We start from the raw sequence: 17,609 nt of genomic DNA on the forward strand, positions 1-17,609 counted from the left end.
ACAGGCCAGAGTGTTTGTTTTCCCCCTTGCAAATCGCCCAGCAGTTTCTCAATCCACAACTTTTTAATTTCGCCTGCAAACAGTTGGTGGCTCACTTCCTAGTTAAGAAACTACGTCTTCGTAAAAGTTATGCAGTGACGTCAAGGACCCAGCCTGTCAGCAAATCACCACGGCCACTTTTTTTTTGTTTAGAAGTGGCTGTTTGGAAATGTCTTTTTCTGAAATGTATTTTTTCCCCTTGTTCTTAAACTCCCTCCCGCGATTGTAATCCTCTCTTTCACCACCTCCGCCCCCCAAACCAGAACTGAAAGGACTATTTTCTGCACTCCATTGCCCTGTGGCTGAGGCAGACGTGTCCCCTGGGGCGGGGTGTGGAAGCTGCAGTTGCTATCTCAAGTTGGACTTGCCCACGTTTCATTAAAAAGGTCGGAATGGTATATTGTTACAAGTGGCGGCCTCATAACGCTTGCAAGTTGGCTGGGGACAATTTGTTGCAATCACGTTGTGCTGTGTTGCAAGTTTGAAGGGCTGGTTAGGTGTTGCGTCCTACACGAAGTTGCACAGGTTGTGAAGTTTCTGGGGGAGTTGTCTTACTGGGAGCTCAACGTGTTTTGATGAATGTGAAAACCAGTTGAGGGAAGGCGGAGTAGGTTGTTTGGATTTTTTTTAAAAAAGCGAAAACGGGGTGGGGTTTTAATTCCAATGGAAAAGCGGAATTGCAGGACGCGACCTGTCGGTTGTATCGAGAACGCAGCTACTGTTCGTGTTTACACTCTCTCTTTGCCACACTGAGCTGTGATTATCGGATAGCTGCAAAATGGGAACAGAAAATGCTGGAAGTACTCAGTAGATCTGCGAAGGGCAGAAACAGTGAGCGTTTCAACTCCTCGATACTGTACCGAAGTTGCACGGTTACCTCCCCCCATAGGAAAATGAAGTAGTTCGGTTCCTGAAAGGCCTGTGTTCTGCTATATTCTGTTGTTTTGTTCTCCCTCTGGGCTGGAAACATGTGACTGTTAAATAGGGCAGAGAATAATTATCTTGTTCGGCCCGCCTTTGTATTTAGTAAATATTGTAAAGAATTTCTGGTTTGAAATGCACAGGCTTTGACTTGTTTTATAAATACCATTACACTTTATTTTGATAGTACAGGGACATCGCTAATAAAATCCAGCTAGGTAGGAGTTTGCGTACACGCTGATACCTGTTAAAGGGTTGCTGTTAATGGAGCTTTATCAGAAACGAATTCACTGCAGTGAATTTTTTTTATATGCAATTAGAATTTAGTGAATTGTGATTTGTAAAAGGTCAAACTGTCTAAATCCTTGGCCTCTATCCTGGGAATATTGGTTAGTTAACCCGTAGCAATTGCCTTGAGACCTCACCTGAGCAGCTATACACCATCCAGGCTATAGCATCACATCCAGTCCCTCCAGCGCTGAGGCTCAGAAGCACTGTGCACGATCTACAATTTGCAGTGCAGTAACTTACTTTGACAGACACCTTCCAAACTCTCGATCTCTATCACCGACATGAACAGAGTCACCCCTACCTGCAGGTTTTCCACCAAGCCACTCACCGTCCTGACTTGGAAACGCGTCGCTCGGTCAAAATCCTGGGATTTCCTCCCTAGTAGCATTGTGGGTTAATGTACAGCACGTAGACTGCAGCGGTTCCGGAAGGCAGCCTCACCACCACCTTCTCGAGGGGCAACTAAGGATGGCCAATAAATGTTGGCTCCGTGACCCACGAACAAATTAAAAACCATTTTATTCCTTGTCTGTTGAAGCCATCTCTTTGACCCTGTCAGCTGTTGGTGACTGAACCAGACTGTTATGCTGCTGGTATGTTTGATCCTGAGATAAACTTTCAACTGAAAGTCTGAGACAGCAGACTATCTATTTTCACCACAGTAAACCACCTAACCCCACAGCTTTCTCACCTGTTTTGCTGCTAAAACCCTCACTTAGTTCTTTGCCTCTTAAAGGTGACCATTCCAACACTCTCCTGGTTGGGGTCTCTTAAATCATGAAAACTTGCAGCTCCTGGCTAACTAATGCTACCTTTCTTTTTGGTATTCCCCTCCATGGCCCCAACTCTGTCTATACTCCTGTAAACTCTGCCAATCCACAATGCTCTAAGATATTTTGACTCCTACTGCTTGAGATTGAAGATTGTGTCCCTGTTGGGCCAGATTTGCCAGATCAGTGAAAATAGAATGGCACAGGTAGTTAGGAGAGTAAGTTGTGAAGAGGAGATAAGAAGTTTGCAAAGGGATAAAGACAGTGGGTGAGTGAGTGGGCAAAAACATTGACAGATAGAATGTAATGTGGGAAAATATGAACTTGTCCACTTTAACAAGAAGAATGGAATAGCAGCATTATTTAGAGAGATATTGCAGAATCTCAGGTACAGGGGGATCTGGATATTCTGGTACGTGGATCACAAAAGTTAGTGTGCAGGCACAGCAAGTGATATCAAAGGCAAAGGAAGTGCTGCTGTTTATTGTAGGGGAACAGAAAATAAAAATGAAAAACGAACAGTTGTATGGGTCCAGGGTGAGATTGCACCTGGAATAATGTGTACATTTTTTGGCCATTTTTATTTCAGAATGTGTGTGTGTGTGTGTGTGTGTGTGTGTGTGTGTGTGTGATACAGGAAGTTCAGTGAAGGTTGACTCTATCAATTCTTGGTTTTTTGTGGCACTGGGAGTTGGTGGTCTCATGGGAAAAGATTGGACAGGTTGGGCCTGTATCCATTGACATTTAGATAATGAGTGATGATTTTCTTGAAGCCTGTGAGACCCTGAGGGAACTTGACGCAGTGAATGGTGAAAGGATATTTCATCTTGTGGAATGGACTGGACTATGGGTTACTCTTTAAAAATGAGAGGGTCACTTTATTTTTAAAGGCAAGGGGTAATGTTTTCTATCTGAAGGTATTTGGCATCTAGAATTGTCTTCCTTTCAGAGTGATGAAGTGCGTTGGGATTGGGGGTGGGGTTGGTGGGGGACATCATTGAATACCTTTTTAAGGTAGAGGTACACATATTCTTGACTATGAAAGTGGTCAAAGGATATGGAGGGGGTGAGGGAGGGTCAGCAAGTAGAACTGACGCCACAATCATACCAGCCATGAGTTTATTGAATTGCAGCAAACTAGGCCAGAGGGGCTGAATGGCCTATCCCATTCCTAAGTGGAAGGTCTGACTGAAATTGCAGATAGCTCAAATTGCTGTGAGCTAATGGAACTTGTTCTGATAGAGAATATATCTGCCAATAGGGCAATCATGTAATAAATAATCTATTACAAGCCTTTAGAACTTAAAATTTTAAACAACATTAACAAGGAGTGGAAACAGTGGTTGCAGCTTAAGGGCCAGAATTCCTGATCTGACATACCGAAAGAAAGGCTTGAAATTGTGTTGTATTTTTCACAAGCCTGGGGCAATGCAGCTAATGATGTGCTTTTGGTATGTTATGATTTCGGAAACAAGGCATTGCAAACTGCATTGAGTTGGGTCCAGGCGGGAACAGGACACCATAAGGATACAGGTTCCAGGTGGGTATAGCAGCTCATGGGGGTACAGGACAATGCTGCCAACTGCGGGAACAGCCATTTTCCCCCTCCAGCAGGCCCACCCCTTTACTCAACTACCTTCATCCAACTTTCAACCTCCTGTAGAGCTGCTACTGAGAGCCCTGACACCGGTTCCCTCCACTTCCCCCACACCCCCACCACCCCCAACCGCCGGCATCACCCTTTCTCTGGCAACTTGTCTCGTAACCTGCAGCAAATAAGCAGGGAGGAAACGGAGGCGAGGGAGGTGGGGGAAAATTTTGTTTGAGTTTGCTGAAGTCTCGGCAACAGACAATTTGATGGGGATTGACACTTGCTGCGTTGACTGGAGCAGACAGGGTTGGAATAAATCAGAAATACCATCAGTAGTGCCCCTAAAAAGTTCAGCCGTACTTATATTTTCAACAACTTTGATCTTTTTTTTCCATTTTGGTAGTAATGTGTCTGGAGGATGTCGGCCTCCAGAGGACCTGGATGTCTGAGCAAATTTTGTCATTAATGTGTGAGCATACGTATTAGGAGCACGATTAGCCACTCGGTCCGTCGAGACTGATAGCCCATTCAGTGAGATTGTGGCTACTACTCTCCAGCTTCCTGCAACTCCCCGCACCCTGTATTTCAAGCAGACATTGTAAAGACCGTGACTACATGGAAAGCAGATGTGTTCGCATTTGCTTGAATTGGATTGGAATATCAGATGTGAAAAGCCCTGTACTCTTATGGGTGAAGATATATGAATGTAAGAACTAGAGCAGGCCATTCAGCCCTTCAAGCCTGTTCCACCATTCTGGCATGATTTTAACCTCAACTTTACATTGCTGTGTATCACCGACTAATCTTTGATTCCCTTGGTAATCAGGGATCTGTTCACCACTGCCTTTAAAAATATTGAAATATCCTGTATCCACTGCTTTTTGAGGAAAGGACTTCCAAGAAAAGATGTTTCATCATCTGTTTAAAATGGGTGAGCCTTATAAACCACAAGAGGAAATAGCCTTTCCACCCAGTCAGGTGGTTGAATATTTTTGAGGCATGGGTAGATGTTTTTATTTGATGACAACAGGAATGAAGAGTTATCATGGGTAGATGGGAACGAAGAATTCAAGAAGAGCTTGGCCATGATCTCATTGAATGGTGGAGTAGGTTTAAAGGGCTGGTCTTATTTATCCTATTTTGTACATTAATAAGGGATTTAAGACACCTCGCTACAGTACCGAGTGGAGTCCTGTGTCTAGTTTTGGCCTCCTTACCTGAGGAATGATGTATGTGGTCCCAAATGAATGTCAGAGAGGTTCATTAATGTGGGTTGCTGGTTTATGGGGATTGTCCTATGAGTCAGCTAGGCCTGTATTCCCTGGTGTTTCAAAGAATGAGAGATGATCTAATTAAATTGTGAACCTCTTGAGAGGCTGGACAGAGTATATGCTGAGAAAGCATCCCCTCTGGCTGGGGAATTGATGACGTGGGGTCACTGCCTCGGACAAAGAGGTAGACATTTATGCTTGAGCTGGAGAAATACCTTCACTTAAAGAGTTGTGAATCTTTGGAAGCCTCAAATGCACAGGGTTGTATGTACGCTGTGTACAGTTTGGAGAGATTGTAATTGGATTTTGGGTTGTAAGAGAAATAGTTACATTATGGGCAAATCAAGTCAATGTTGAAATTAGCCATGATCTTAATGATAGAGGGCTCTAAGGACTGATCTAGTCTGATTGCAATCTTAATCCCACTTTACTGTCCACCCTTTCAAGTCCCTTGTAATTCAAAGCTCTATTCAACTCGGCCTTGAGTACATTTGATGACCCAATGTTCCCTGCTGTCTTGGGAAGAGAATTTCACACACCACCAACCCTTTGAGTGAAGGAGGAGGAACAGGATGAGACATCATCTCTGCCTCCATACTCAAAACCCCTCAAGATCACACGTGTTTCAGTACGATCACCTTTCTGTCTTCTAAATTCCAATGGATACAGGCCCAACTTGTTAGGGTCTCTCACAAAAAGGAGAGACTTATCTCCTAGGAGTCAGCCAAGCGAACCTTCCCTGAAAGGCCTTCTGTGTGGGTCTGTCCATCCTTAAGCAAAATCTGCAGCATTGTACACAGTCCTCTTGATGTGGTATCACCAAAGTCCTGAATATCTATAGCTGGGTGTCCATCTCCTTACAATCAAGATCACTTTCCACTTGCCTTTCTAAATACTTGCTGTACCTGCAGGTTTGCTGGATTGGAGCTTTCTGCAGTCTCTCGCCATTTAAATGATGTCCTTGATTGTGCTGGACTGGAGCTTTCTGCAGTCTGTCTCCAACTAAATGATGTTCTGCTTTTCCATTCTTCCTCCCAACCCTCTTTTTCCCACTTCTGCTGCTTTTGTGCTTCCTCATTCAACCTGGCCAAATCCATTTGTACCTCTTTGAATCCTCCTTGTTTTCCTCCCCACCTTCACATCCTTAAGCAGATTTGACCACAATACAGTCAGTCCCTTCATCCAAGTAATAAACCACAAGTTGTGTTCACCTTCCATCTAGAAAGACAGATATTTGGGAACACCACCACTTCCAAGTTCCCTTTCAAGCCACTCACCATCCTGACTTGGAAACATATTGTCATTCCTTCACTGTTGCTGGGTCAAAATCCTGGAATTCCCTCCCTAACAGCAATGTGGGTCATCCACAGCAGGAGGAATGCAGCTCACCACCACCTTCTCAAGGGCAACCAAGTATGTTCAAGAAATGCTGGCCAGCTATCAATGCCCACATCCCACAAAATGAGTAGAAAAAAAACATAAATTGTAAATAGTAGAGGCACCAGTGCTGATTTCTCTGGCACCTTGGAGTTTTTTGTAGCTCCAATTTTTTTCCAAGATGGCGGCAGAGTAGGACTGCTCAGCCAGAGCTTGTCTGCTCCATCATTTTTCTTTTAGTTTGTTCTCGCTCCTTTTGTTTTTTTTTTCTTACCTTCTGCCCTTGAGCCTCAAGTGAAGTCAGTACAGACTGCTGGCCTTGAGGTAAAGCCCAGCATGCTGGCACAGACTGGGTTGGAAGGACTGTTATTCCAAACTTTTTACTTCTCTATTTTTCTAATTTATTCCTATGATTTTGTACCCAGGATGGCACGTAGGTCTGTAATACTGGACTTTTTATTTCTTTAGTTTATTCTTTATTTCTGTTTTTTTTCCCTTGAGTACACGTACCTAAGAATCTTCCCAAAGTGGTGCTGTAAGTGGCAACTTGTAAATGTTTTGCTGTACTCATGAGTATATGTGACAAAGCTAATTCTAATTCTAGTTTCCTTTCTAAAGTACCTTATGCCTGTTAGTGCTCTCAACTGAGGAGCAGGAAAGAGAACCAAAGTATAAGAGACTTTTTTTCTGTCAGTTGCAGATATTCGGACCATTCTGGTGTTTACTGACACCTTCCATAGAAACAAGGCAATTGTGCCCATCCCAGTGCCTCAGTCCAGCAAATGTTATAACCTCAATCAGGCTTTCACTGTACAAATGGCATTGATTCAACAAGTTGTATTAAACTCTCGGCCAGGTGAGTACCATTTGAGCAACGTGTTCACCTACTTCCCTGATAGCAATTTTAAAACATTTTAAAATATAAGTGATTTTTATCAAGAAATTGAACAAGAGGAGACTCGGCCAAACTAAAAGCTTGGTCAAAGTGGTGGGTATTTAAGGTATGGTGTGTATGTGCCTTTGAATTGCAAGAGGACCAACAAAGATGAGCACTGGACAGTAATAACATCCCACTACTGTGTCAAAGCTTTCTGACTGCTTGCCTGTAACTAATTGGGGAGGGGGAGACATTGCCCTGTTTCCCCCTTGCTGCTTGGCTACATTACCGCCTCTGCTCCCCCCCCCTTGTTTTCATCACGAACCACCTTGGACTGAGCACATCAGCCACTATGCCACCTAGTGGTGACATTGGTAATATAAACCTGGCCATTTGGGAAGATCTCAACGCGGGAGAAAGCTGGTGGAATTTAAATTCAATTCATAAAACACATTATTTTAAAAATTTACCTGGTTCACTAATGTTCTTCAGGGAAGAAAATTGGTTGTCCTTACCTATTCTGGCCTACATGTAACCCCAGACCCACAGAAATGTGGCTGACTCTTAGCTGCCCTCTGAAATGGGCTTGCAAGCCACCAAGTTCAGAGGGCCAATTAGGCATGCCTTGCGAGCAATCCCACATACCACGAAAGAATTTTTAAGGAAGTGGATACAATTGATCATTCAAAGTGAAGCACTGGTAAATTTATGGGAGCAAGAAAAAAATCTCCCTTGTGTTCTGGCCAATATTTGTCCCTTAGTCAAAATCTGGAGAATAGATTATCCGATCACTGTTAACTTACTGTTTGTGGGAGCTCTCTGTGCACAAATGGTCTGCCACATGTACCACATTCTCGTAGTACCTACATGATCAAAACTGCTTACTCATAATGCATGTTGAAACTGTCTTGAGGCTTGAGGCTTGTGAAAGATGCTACATGAGTGAAAATTTTCAGTCCATACCTATTTATGCAGAAGACAAAGTCATCGTAATCTCCCAGGCCATTGGGGACTGCTATCTCATTAGAGACAGACAGTTGATGATAGTTTAACCTGAGGGTAACCATGCCTTAGATGAGGGGAAAGGCTGAGAAGGAGAGTCCTTCATTGTAACTTCAGCCAGTGCTGGAATTGAACCTGCGCTGTTGGAGTCACTCTATATTGCAAACCAGCCATGCAGCCAAATGAGCTAACCAACTCTGAGAGTAATTTGGTCACACTACTTCTCCAACTAATTGCCCCTCTGTTTGGAATTCTGCGTTATGGTATTTTGTGTGGTTAATTGTGACCTTGCATTCAGGTTTCTGACTACATGGCAGCTCTTCTTCCTGGTCTGTGCAGTTCTAGCTCATTCTTGCCAGCCCTGCAGTATGCTGGTTAATTTGGTTAAGCCAGAGGTATATTTTTGTGTTGTGCCCAACATGGTCTTCCAACCCTGGACAGACTGCACTAACCCCCAATGCTCCAGTCAGATCAGAATATCAAGCTGAAAACCTGTATGAGGGTGGCATTGCTGATACCTCAAGCACTGTCAGTGCATTCAGCATCAACCCTGACCTGAAGTCCTGGGCCGTTTCTTCTATGCTCCCACCCCCATCAACTACCCTGCACATCTGTATATCAGCGCAATTTGTGGTGAAAATTGTGGTGTATTTTTGTGCAGAAGGGCTGGAACTGGTACCTTTCCTTCACTACTTATTTGCATTCTCACTGCTACTGTTGCTTCCACATAACCTGAAGGTGGTGTCCAATTACCCTCCATTATCTTACTCATGGGCATACTTCATGAGGAGCATCACGAGGCAAACCCACAGTCATCCAGGAAACAGTCCCGGAAAGGCAGAGGTGGGTGCGGTCATCTGCAATCAGGAAGTGGAAATTTCAGTTTGTATCCCCAATGCCAGCCGAAACACAGGCTGTGCACAGGGAGTCCTCACTTAAAGTTGTGGTTTCATTCCTGAGAGTTGCAACTTTAAGTGAGTCATCAATGTGTAACACAGTGGAATCAATGTGTTAGGTTTTGGGCAACCTTCCTTTTAAACCCATTGCAACTTCATAATCTGTAAGACGAAACACTTAACGTTGCTAAGCCCTCACATCACTAAGTGAAGTCACTTTTAAAATAAAACACATTTTAAAAATTTGAAATAAAAATGTGACTTCTTGCTTGCAGTACCCCCTGCTTGCACATTCACGATCCTAAAACTCCTGGGGAAATAGCAAACCAAACTTTTAAAAGTGCTTCTCACACAGAATTTGTTAAATGCCACATCTCCTTTCTTCTCCAATGCTATTCTCCTCTCCCCTGTCTCATTCACTGGGCAGTAGCTACCCTTTCAGCCAAAGTACTGTGATTTAATGTACCCTGTCCTCTTCCATTCCTTTTTCGAATACTGAGGTTATCTATAATCAATGATCTTCTGTGAACATGACTTCTGAAGCTGATCCTGCCTCTGCTGTCTCCATATCCCAGCATCAGAGCAGATGGGGGAGAGGCTGCAAGTTGGAACGGACTTCAAGCCAGAGAGCTGGAGGGGCTGTAGGTCATGCAGGAAACGATGAGATGATCCTTGCTGCACTCAACTAGAACACTCCCCCTGTGAACTTATTGGAGTTAAAGTGAAGCGACATTAAATGTGAGATTGGGATTGTTAATTGTCGAAGTAAGAGACATGCTCGTAATAATCAACACTACATCATAGCACGTGACCTGCAAATAGAAAGATCTTTGATCTTACCTCGGACCACTGGAAGCTGGACGCTGTATTGTATTTTAATATTAGCCAAGACAGTTGCATGTCTGAGGAATGTAATGTTTTACCCTGTTGCCAGTCATCAGAAATATTGTGGTTGTCCATTTGCTCACTGAGCCAGTTGTTCTGTGGTGTGCTGATATTTCGATACCATTCTAGGCAACGTCATCAGTGCAACCTCTAATCGAAGCATTGCTGTTCTGCTCCATTCTGAATTTATATGATCCTCTGGTATGGTGGGTCTTGTCACTTCCAGTTCTGTTTTTCAGCAGCAGTCTGTGTACAGGGCCTACTTCTATGTGTTTGTTGATGGAATCCCATGTTGAGAACCAGGCCTCCAGAAATTCCCTTGCATGTCTGGTGTTTGCTTGTCCCAGTCGAACTGATGGCTTTCATAGTCTGTGTGTATCGAGACAAGTAAATATTGGTTATCTTTTTACTGCCAGCTGGAGTTTGTGTGTCTGGTCATCGGTTTCCTCCCCACTTGTCCGACATAATGTCTGTTGCACTCACTGCATGGGATTCTGTATATCCCTTTACTCCTGTTTACTATCAATATGGGGCCTTTTAGTGTTTGATAGCATTTGACGCAGCATTGATGTAGGTTTGTGTGCAATCATGACACTATGCAGTTCCAGACTCCTTAGACCGCATAGGATCATGACCTCATACTTAGTGACGGTAACGAAATGTCTGCACACCACAGAACAACCAGCTCGGTGGGCAAACGAACAACTGCATCCACACCCCGAGCTAAAAAGTTTCACTAAGACGTTATAAGTATTGTCACCCCTCACTGGGGCATGTGCACCTCTGGAAAACCGAGCCCTGCTATTCCTGGAGTCCTCACAAAAGTTAAGGATTTTTAAAAGTACACAGAATTCCCCAATTTCTCTGTCTTTTAAACCCAGGTTGACAGAGAACATGGACCACGTTTCCTTGCCAAACAGGAATAACTATTCGTTACAAATAAACTGATTCTAACTCCAGATAAACAATTATGAACTATTGACATGTAATTCTACTTGTTAAAACTCTAGCCCACTTGTAAAGTCCTCCCTCAACACGCACACACTGACGGACCAAAAGTACATGGATGTCATGGGTGGAGGGGAGAATTGGGAAGGCAGTTCACTGACCGTTGTTTACAGGGTTTGCTGAGATGATCCTTTTGCTGTTCAGAATGCTGCTTCTCAGTCTTCCTTCTTGGAATGTTTGCAGAATGCTCAGGGTGGCTGATTTGTTCTTGGAAAAACTTCTGATTTTAGTGCTTTTAAAAAAATCACAGCTTACCGCAACAGATGAGGGGAAATCTGGGGCAGCACGGCGGCTCAGTGGTTAGCACTGCAGTCTCACAGCACGAGGGACCTGGGTTCAAATCCACCCTTGGGCGACTGCCTGTGTGGAGTTTGCACATTCTCCCCGTGTCTGCGTGGGTTTCCTCTGGGTGCTCCGGTTTCCTCCCACAGTCCAAAAATGTGCAGGTTAGGTGGATCGGCCGTGCTAAATTGCCTGTAGTATTCAGGGGTGTGTGGGTTATAGGGGAATGGGTCTGGGTGGGATATATCAAGGGGCAGTGTGGACTTGTTGGACCGAAAGGCCTGTTTCCACACTGTAGGGAATCTAATCTAAACCAAATCTAAATAAACTGACTGTCTTTGAGTTAGAGTTGCTTTTTATTACAGAGCAAAAACAAGCTATCCCCTTTCAAAGGACCATTGGGTTCTGTCCTGAACATTCACATCCCCTGCTAACTGAAAACTGAAAGAAATGCGGATGCTATAAATCAGGAACAAAAACAAAGTTGCTGGAAAAGCTCAGCAGGTCTGGCCGCATCTATGAATGAAAAAAAGAGTTAGTTTTTTGGCTCTGGTGAAGATCCTTCTGAGGAAGACCAAGTTGCTTTTCCAGCAACTTTGTTTTTATTCACATCTCCTGTTCAGCTACTTAGGAGTCCGTCTCATGGTTATTGATGGGCAAGGAGGCCTTTGTCATTGTCACTATTTCACAGACTATTCAGCTACTTGTTGCCAGCCAAACCTCCATTTGTGTCAGCCCCGGGTCCAGCTTGTCTATAATTAGGTTTTCCCCACTGAACAAGCAGCTGTGTAAACAGTACTTACAATGGATAACTTTTTAAAAAGTGCAGTAATCCTACAACAATGCTTTTAAACTATGTTCTTGTTCCCATTTCACACTATAATCAAAAGTATAGGAAGTTTGTCTTTACAATCTCTCTATTGTTCAATACCACAAGCTGCTGCGTGACTCCATGAATATCCACACCCACTTTATATTCACATTAATCTCACCACATTAGGTAAAACACCCTGTCTTAGTAACCTTGCATCAAGCATAAGTCAAAACTGACGTACTCTCCTCTTAAGGGAGGGAAGACAACTCCGTTCTCAGGATCAAGACTTTACTAACAATGCTAGCATTTGTTGCTCATCCGCGTGTGCCCAGACTGGATAAGGACAATAGAATTCCCTTCATAAGGAGACATTACTAAAGCAGTGGGTTTTTACGGGAGTTAAAATCTACTTTCGTGGTTTTTTTTTAGAAAGGTCAAACTATTCAAATTCTCAGACTGCTGTAACTGAATGTATGTTCCATGGATTATTAATCTGGTAAACCCTGCAATCTATGGCTCTCTGTCAGGGTATCCTGCACACGGATTGATCTCTGGAAAAAGGGTAATTGTGTCTCCTCTCACTCCTGTCCTTAGGGAAAAATGGGGAGCCAGTTCCTGAGAATTTTAGGATGGAAGAGAGCTACCTGCCTCAGGATTTGCAAGAAGGGCAAGTGAAGATTTGCACCAAATTCCTATCTGTGGATCCTTACATGGTAAGTACGTATTCCTTTCGGGTTGTTGGCTGCAACATTTTACATTCCCTACAGTGTGGGAACAGGCCCTTCGGCCCAACGAGTCCACAGCTCCCCTTGAAGCATCCCACCCAGACCCATCCCCCTGTAACCCACACATCCCTGAACACTACGGGCAATTTAGCATGGCTGATCCACCTAGCCTGCACATCTTTGGACTGGACATTACTTGGACTCTTTTTTTTTGGGCCATAATGTCAACCTTCAGATGACTAACAATGTTAAGTGTCTCATTAGGAATCCTTTATCAACGAGGCAGTGGGAGCTTTTCATACGCAGTGTATTCTGCTTGTAATACTTCATATACAAATAACGGCAGAGGCTATAGTGTCCAAGCCATTGTAACCAGTACACTACATAAAAGCAGAGTTTAAAAGCCTATTGCTGTAGAGATGGCATCAGATATGTTGTTGAGATCAGCACCCAGATTGCAATCTCTTGATGACTCATTATCCTGAGTGACTCTGCAAAGATGCTTTTGTGCTCCTGGGATGCTGCTTGGCCTGCTGTGTTCATCCAGCCTCACATTTTATTGCCATGATTCTACATTTTATTGGCTTCACTGCATTAATTAACATCTCCAACAATAATCTAATCATTTCTCCTTGACAGTGTTACCATCACTGATTTCTCACTATCGATATCCTGAAGGGTTACCATTGGCCAGAAACTCCACTGAATTAGCCATTGAAATACTATGGATACAAGAGCAGGTCAGAGGCTAGGAATCCTATAACGAATAACTCGCTGCCTGAAGTTTGTTGCATATGCTTCAGCCTTATCTTTTGCATACTCCCTTCATTCAGGATGGGGATATTTTGTAAAGCTTTCTGCTTCTGGTTAACAGGCTGCTTCCATTCACTGATAGGACTGCAGAGCTAAGATCTGATCCATTGGTTGTGGGATTGCTTAGGTCTGTCTGTCTCATTGCTTATGCTGTTTGACATGCAGGTAGTCCTATTGGGTGGCTTTACTAGGTGGTTACCCTATTCTAGGTTTGCCTGATGCTGCTCTCCTGTGCTTTCCACTGAACCAGTGTTGACCCCTGGCTGGATGGTAATAGTTGAGTGAGAGATATGCTGAACCAAGAGGTTACAGGTTGTGCTGGAGTACAATTCTATTGCTGTTGATGGCCCACAACACCTCACACTTGTGTTGTTAGATCGGTTCAAAGCCTGTCCCATTTAGCACAGCGATAGTTCCACACGATGGAGTGTATTCTCAATGTGAAGGTGGGATTTTGTCTCCCCAAGGTCACTCTTACTGGTACTGTCATGGACAGATGCATCTGCAGCCAGCAAGGACGAGATCAAGTATGTTTTTCCCTTGTCAGTTCCCTCACTACCTGCCACAGACCCAGTCTAGCAGCTATGTCCTTTAGGATTTGACCAGCTTGATCTGTAGTACTGCTGCCGAGCCACTCTTGGTGGTGGACGTTAGTGTTCAGCACTAGAGTACATCCTTTCTCCTTCCAAGTTTTAGGAGTGGGAATTGAACTGTCAACTTGTTAACTCGGAGGTGAAAATGATATCAATAGAACTACAGTTGACGTTCGATCCTTGCTTCCTTCCACCCTGCTAAATGGTGTTCAGTACAAGAGGATTTATTGCTGTTTGTATATCCTGCTTTGTGCAGCTCAGCTGTCATGATTTTTACGTTACAAATGCGGCTGTGGTTTCAACAATAAAGCAGTTTGAGATGCTGCGGAGAGGCGATCTGTTTTAGGTGCTGAATTAATCCTTTAAAATAGTTGTCATGGGATCTTTTACATCCAACTGTGGGGGGCAAATAGAGAAGATAGAAACAGAACAGTACGACACAGGAATGAGCCCTTCAGCCCACCATGTCAGTGTCAACCATGATGCTATTCCAAACTAATCCCATCTGCTCGCATGTAGTCTGTATCCATCTATTCTCTGCCTCTTCATGTGTCTGTCTAAGTGACACTTAAACATTACTATTGTATCTGCTTCTACCACCTCCTTCGGACCAATATTGGTCATTTCCACCTGGGAAAATGACTATTCACCAGATCCATGCCTCTCGTAATTTTATATACTTGGATCAGGAAGAGCCTTAGTTTATCATCACATCTGAAGGTCCTGCACTCCCTCAGTACTGAACTGTGGGAGGCATTGGGGCATCCTAAGGCCGTAGAAAAAGCACTGACTGTTCTTATTTACCAATGATGCAAATCAGGAGAAATTTCTTATCTGTGGTGGGGAAATATCTTTAATATGAAAGCTAGGGATGAGGTCAGGGTGCACTTTCATACAGAGTGCAGTGGGAAAGCCGAATTTATTCTTCATAACAAAGTTGCTAAAGACAGTGGAGCCACGCTCATAACTGCAGTTGATTTGATTTTGGTTAGGGAAGGGTTACAGAACCAAGCTGCTAAAGGACGGCTCAACGTTATCCCATTGAACTGGCTGTTGTCCTCTGTCTTGTGTACTTCTCATTATTCGAATCTTATTGAGCTGTTCTTGAGTTGAGTAGTGTCCTGGGTTTTAACGTTTGGTTTTGATTTGATCTTGGCAGCGATGCAGGATGAATGAAGAAGACACTGATGTGGATTATATGCCTCCATGGCAAGTGTCGAGTGTGGTGACTGGTGGAGGATTGGGTGTGGTTGAAGACAGTAAACACCAGAACTTGCAGAAATGCGACATCGTGACTTCATTCACCTGGCCCTGGCAGACACGAGCTGTTGTGGACGGGGCTGTCCTGACTAAGGTAGAATGTTACTGTACCATGTTCCTTCCCAAAGTTCAAAACCGTTGCAGTGCTACCCTGGATCATTTCCATCACACCTACTTCAAAATGTTACTTGTCTTCCAGGGGTGGAGGTAACCCCAGGTAATATCTGAGGGGGCCAGTAATCCAAGAGGCCCAGGTTTGTCTATGCTCTGGGGATATGGGTTCAAACCCCATCACACACCACATGGAAAAGAAATTCAACTCCTTAATTGAGAATATAAAGTTGGTCTCAGTGATGGTAACCATGAAATTATCATCCGTTGTAAAAATCCATCTGGCTCACTAATGTCCTTTTTTCAAGGGAAGGAAATCTGCCATCAGCACCTGGTTTGGCTTATAATTTTTTTTTAAGTTCACTGGTGGAGCATGGGCTTCGCTAGCTGACCAGCATGTATTGCCCATGCCTAGTTGCCCCTTGAGAAGGTAGTGGTGGGCTACAGTCCGTGTGCTGTAGGTTAACCCACAACACTCTCCTCCAACGGGGAGGGAGTTCCAGGATTTAGACACAGCAACACTGAAGGAATATATTTCCAAGTAAGAGTGGTGAGTGCTTGAAGGGGAACTTGCAAGACATGGTGCCCCTGTGTATCTGCTGTCCTTGTGCTCTTGTAGGAAGTGGCCATGGGTTCGGAAGGTGCTGCCTGAAGGTAACTCCAAACCCATTGCAATGTGCTTGACATTTAACTAGCTGCTGAAATTCCCCTTGTTCTGTCTGGCTTAGGAGGCTGTTAGGGGTGGGCAGCAAATGCTGGCCTTGCCAGTATCGCCCAAATCCTATGAATTATAAATAAACATGCAGTATGTGTTTCTGTAGCATTCTTTGTATAATGTTTATCTAAAATTGTTTCTGAGGCTCTATATTGGGGCATTTTGTATTGTGATAAATTCTGCTTCTGGTTGTTGCTGAGGAAGAGTATGTATTCTCATCAGATGCAAACTAGACAAAGGAGAGGCAATGGCCTAGTGGTGTTGTTGCTGGACTGTTAATCCAGAGAGCCCGATTATGTTCTGGGGACTCGGGTTTGAATCCTGCCACTGCAGATGGTGGAATTTGAGTTCAATAAATATCCAGAATTAAGAATCTAATGATGACCACAAATCCTTTGTAGATTGTTGGAAAAACCCATCTGGTCCACTAATGTCCTTTAGGGAAGGAAACTGCCATCCTTACCTTGTCTGGCCTACATATGATTCCAGACCCACAGCAATGTGGTTGACTCTTAACTGCCCTCTGGGCAATTAGGGATGGGCAGTAAATGCTGCCTGGCCAATGGCGCCCTCATCCCATGAATGAATCTTCTTTTAAAAAAAAGGTAACTTTTCAAATTGAGAGAAACTGAGCCAGTTACAAAAGCTAAACCACAAATGTCCAGAATGTTGGTCTGTATCAAGAGGGGCTGGAATTCAAGAGTGTGAAGGTTGTGTTTTGGATGTCAAGGAATTCGGCCAGACTCCATCTGCAGTAACTGAGTCCAAAATTTGGACACAACTTCAGAAGGAAGTATTCACCTTGGACAGCATAACAGATATTCACCAGAGCCTTCGCAGGGTTTAAACTTAAATTACATGGAGAGGTTGTGTAGGCCAGACTTGTAGCATTTTAACTATTGGATGTGAAGGGATTATCTAATTGAGATTATTAAAGGATTTAATAGAGTATGTACCTTTGAAAAAAAATTTTCTCTGAAAGGGAGGGTCCAGAAGAAGGCATAATAACTTACAACAAAATCGTAAAAAGGTTATAACTAACAACAAGACCATTTGGGATCAATGGCTGGAGCATCTTCCTTGCTGAGTAGCCAGGAGCAGCAGGAGACTGTCTGAATCCCTCCAGTGTGACAGAAGGCTATTTGACCCATTGAATACACAGTGACCTTCAGACTCTCACACCTCACCACCCTGTCCCTGTAACTCTGCACTTCCCATGGCAAACCCACTTAAGCCTGCACATTCCTGGATACCATTGGGTAATTTAGCATGGTCAATCTGTCTAATCTGCTCATCTTTAGGACTGTGGGAGAAAATCGGAGCACCTGGAGGACACCCACATAGACACAGGGAGAATGCCCAAACTCC

At 43.8% G+C, this 17,609-nt stretch overlaps 2 protein-coding genes across 8 annotated transcripts in view; one reads left to right on the forward strand and one right to left on the reverse strand.

Annotated features, from left to right (window-relative positions):
- Positions 1 to 1,639, reverse strand: part of mideasb (mitotic deacetylase associated SANT domain protein b) — a 76,304-nt gene extending 74,665 nt beyond the window's left edge. For 3 of the 5 annotated variants that reach the window (XM_048537268.2, XM_048537269.2, XM_048537270.2), the window contains exon 1: positions 1 to 207. The gene's annotated coding sequence lies outside the window, so the exon portion shown is untranslated. Of the gene's footprint in view, positions 211 to 1,552 lie in introns of those variants that run through there. The other 2 variants (XM_048537273.2, XM_048537274.2) reach the window with 2 other exon arrangements.
- ptgr2 (prostaglandin reductase 2) overlaps positions 164 to 17,609 on the forward strand; it is a 22,225-nt gene continuing 4,779 nt past the window's right edge. The window contains exons 1-4 of one of the 3 annotated variants that reach the window (XM_059649355.1): positions 164 to 425; positions 6,955 to 7,116; positions 12,619 to 12,737; positions 15,315 to 15,509. In XM_059649355.1, coding sequence (XP_059505338.1) covers positions 7,077 to 7,116; positions 12,619 to 12,737; positions 15,315 to 15,509 — 354 coding nt within the window. In that variant the 5' untranslated portion in view covers positions 164 to 425; positions 6,955 to 7,076. Of the gene's footprint in view, positions 426 to 718; positions 871 to 6,954; positions 7,117 to 12,618; positions 12,738 to 15,314; positions 15,510 to 17,609 lie in introns of those variants that run through there. The other 2 variants (XM_059649356.1, XM_059649354.1) reach the window with 2 other exon arrangements.

Source organism: Stegostoma tigrinum, chromosome 10 (assembly GCF_030684315.1).
Source record: "Stegostoma tigrinum isolate sSteTig4 chromosome 10, sSteTig4.hap1, whole genome shotgun sequence".
Classification (NCBI taxonomy): Eukaryota; Metazoa; Chordata; class Chondrichthyes; order Orectolobiformes; family Stegostomatidae; genus Stegostoma; species Stegostoma tigrinum.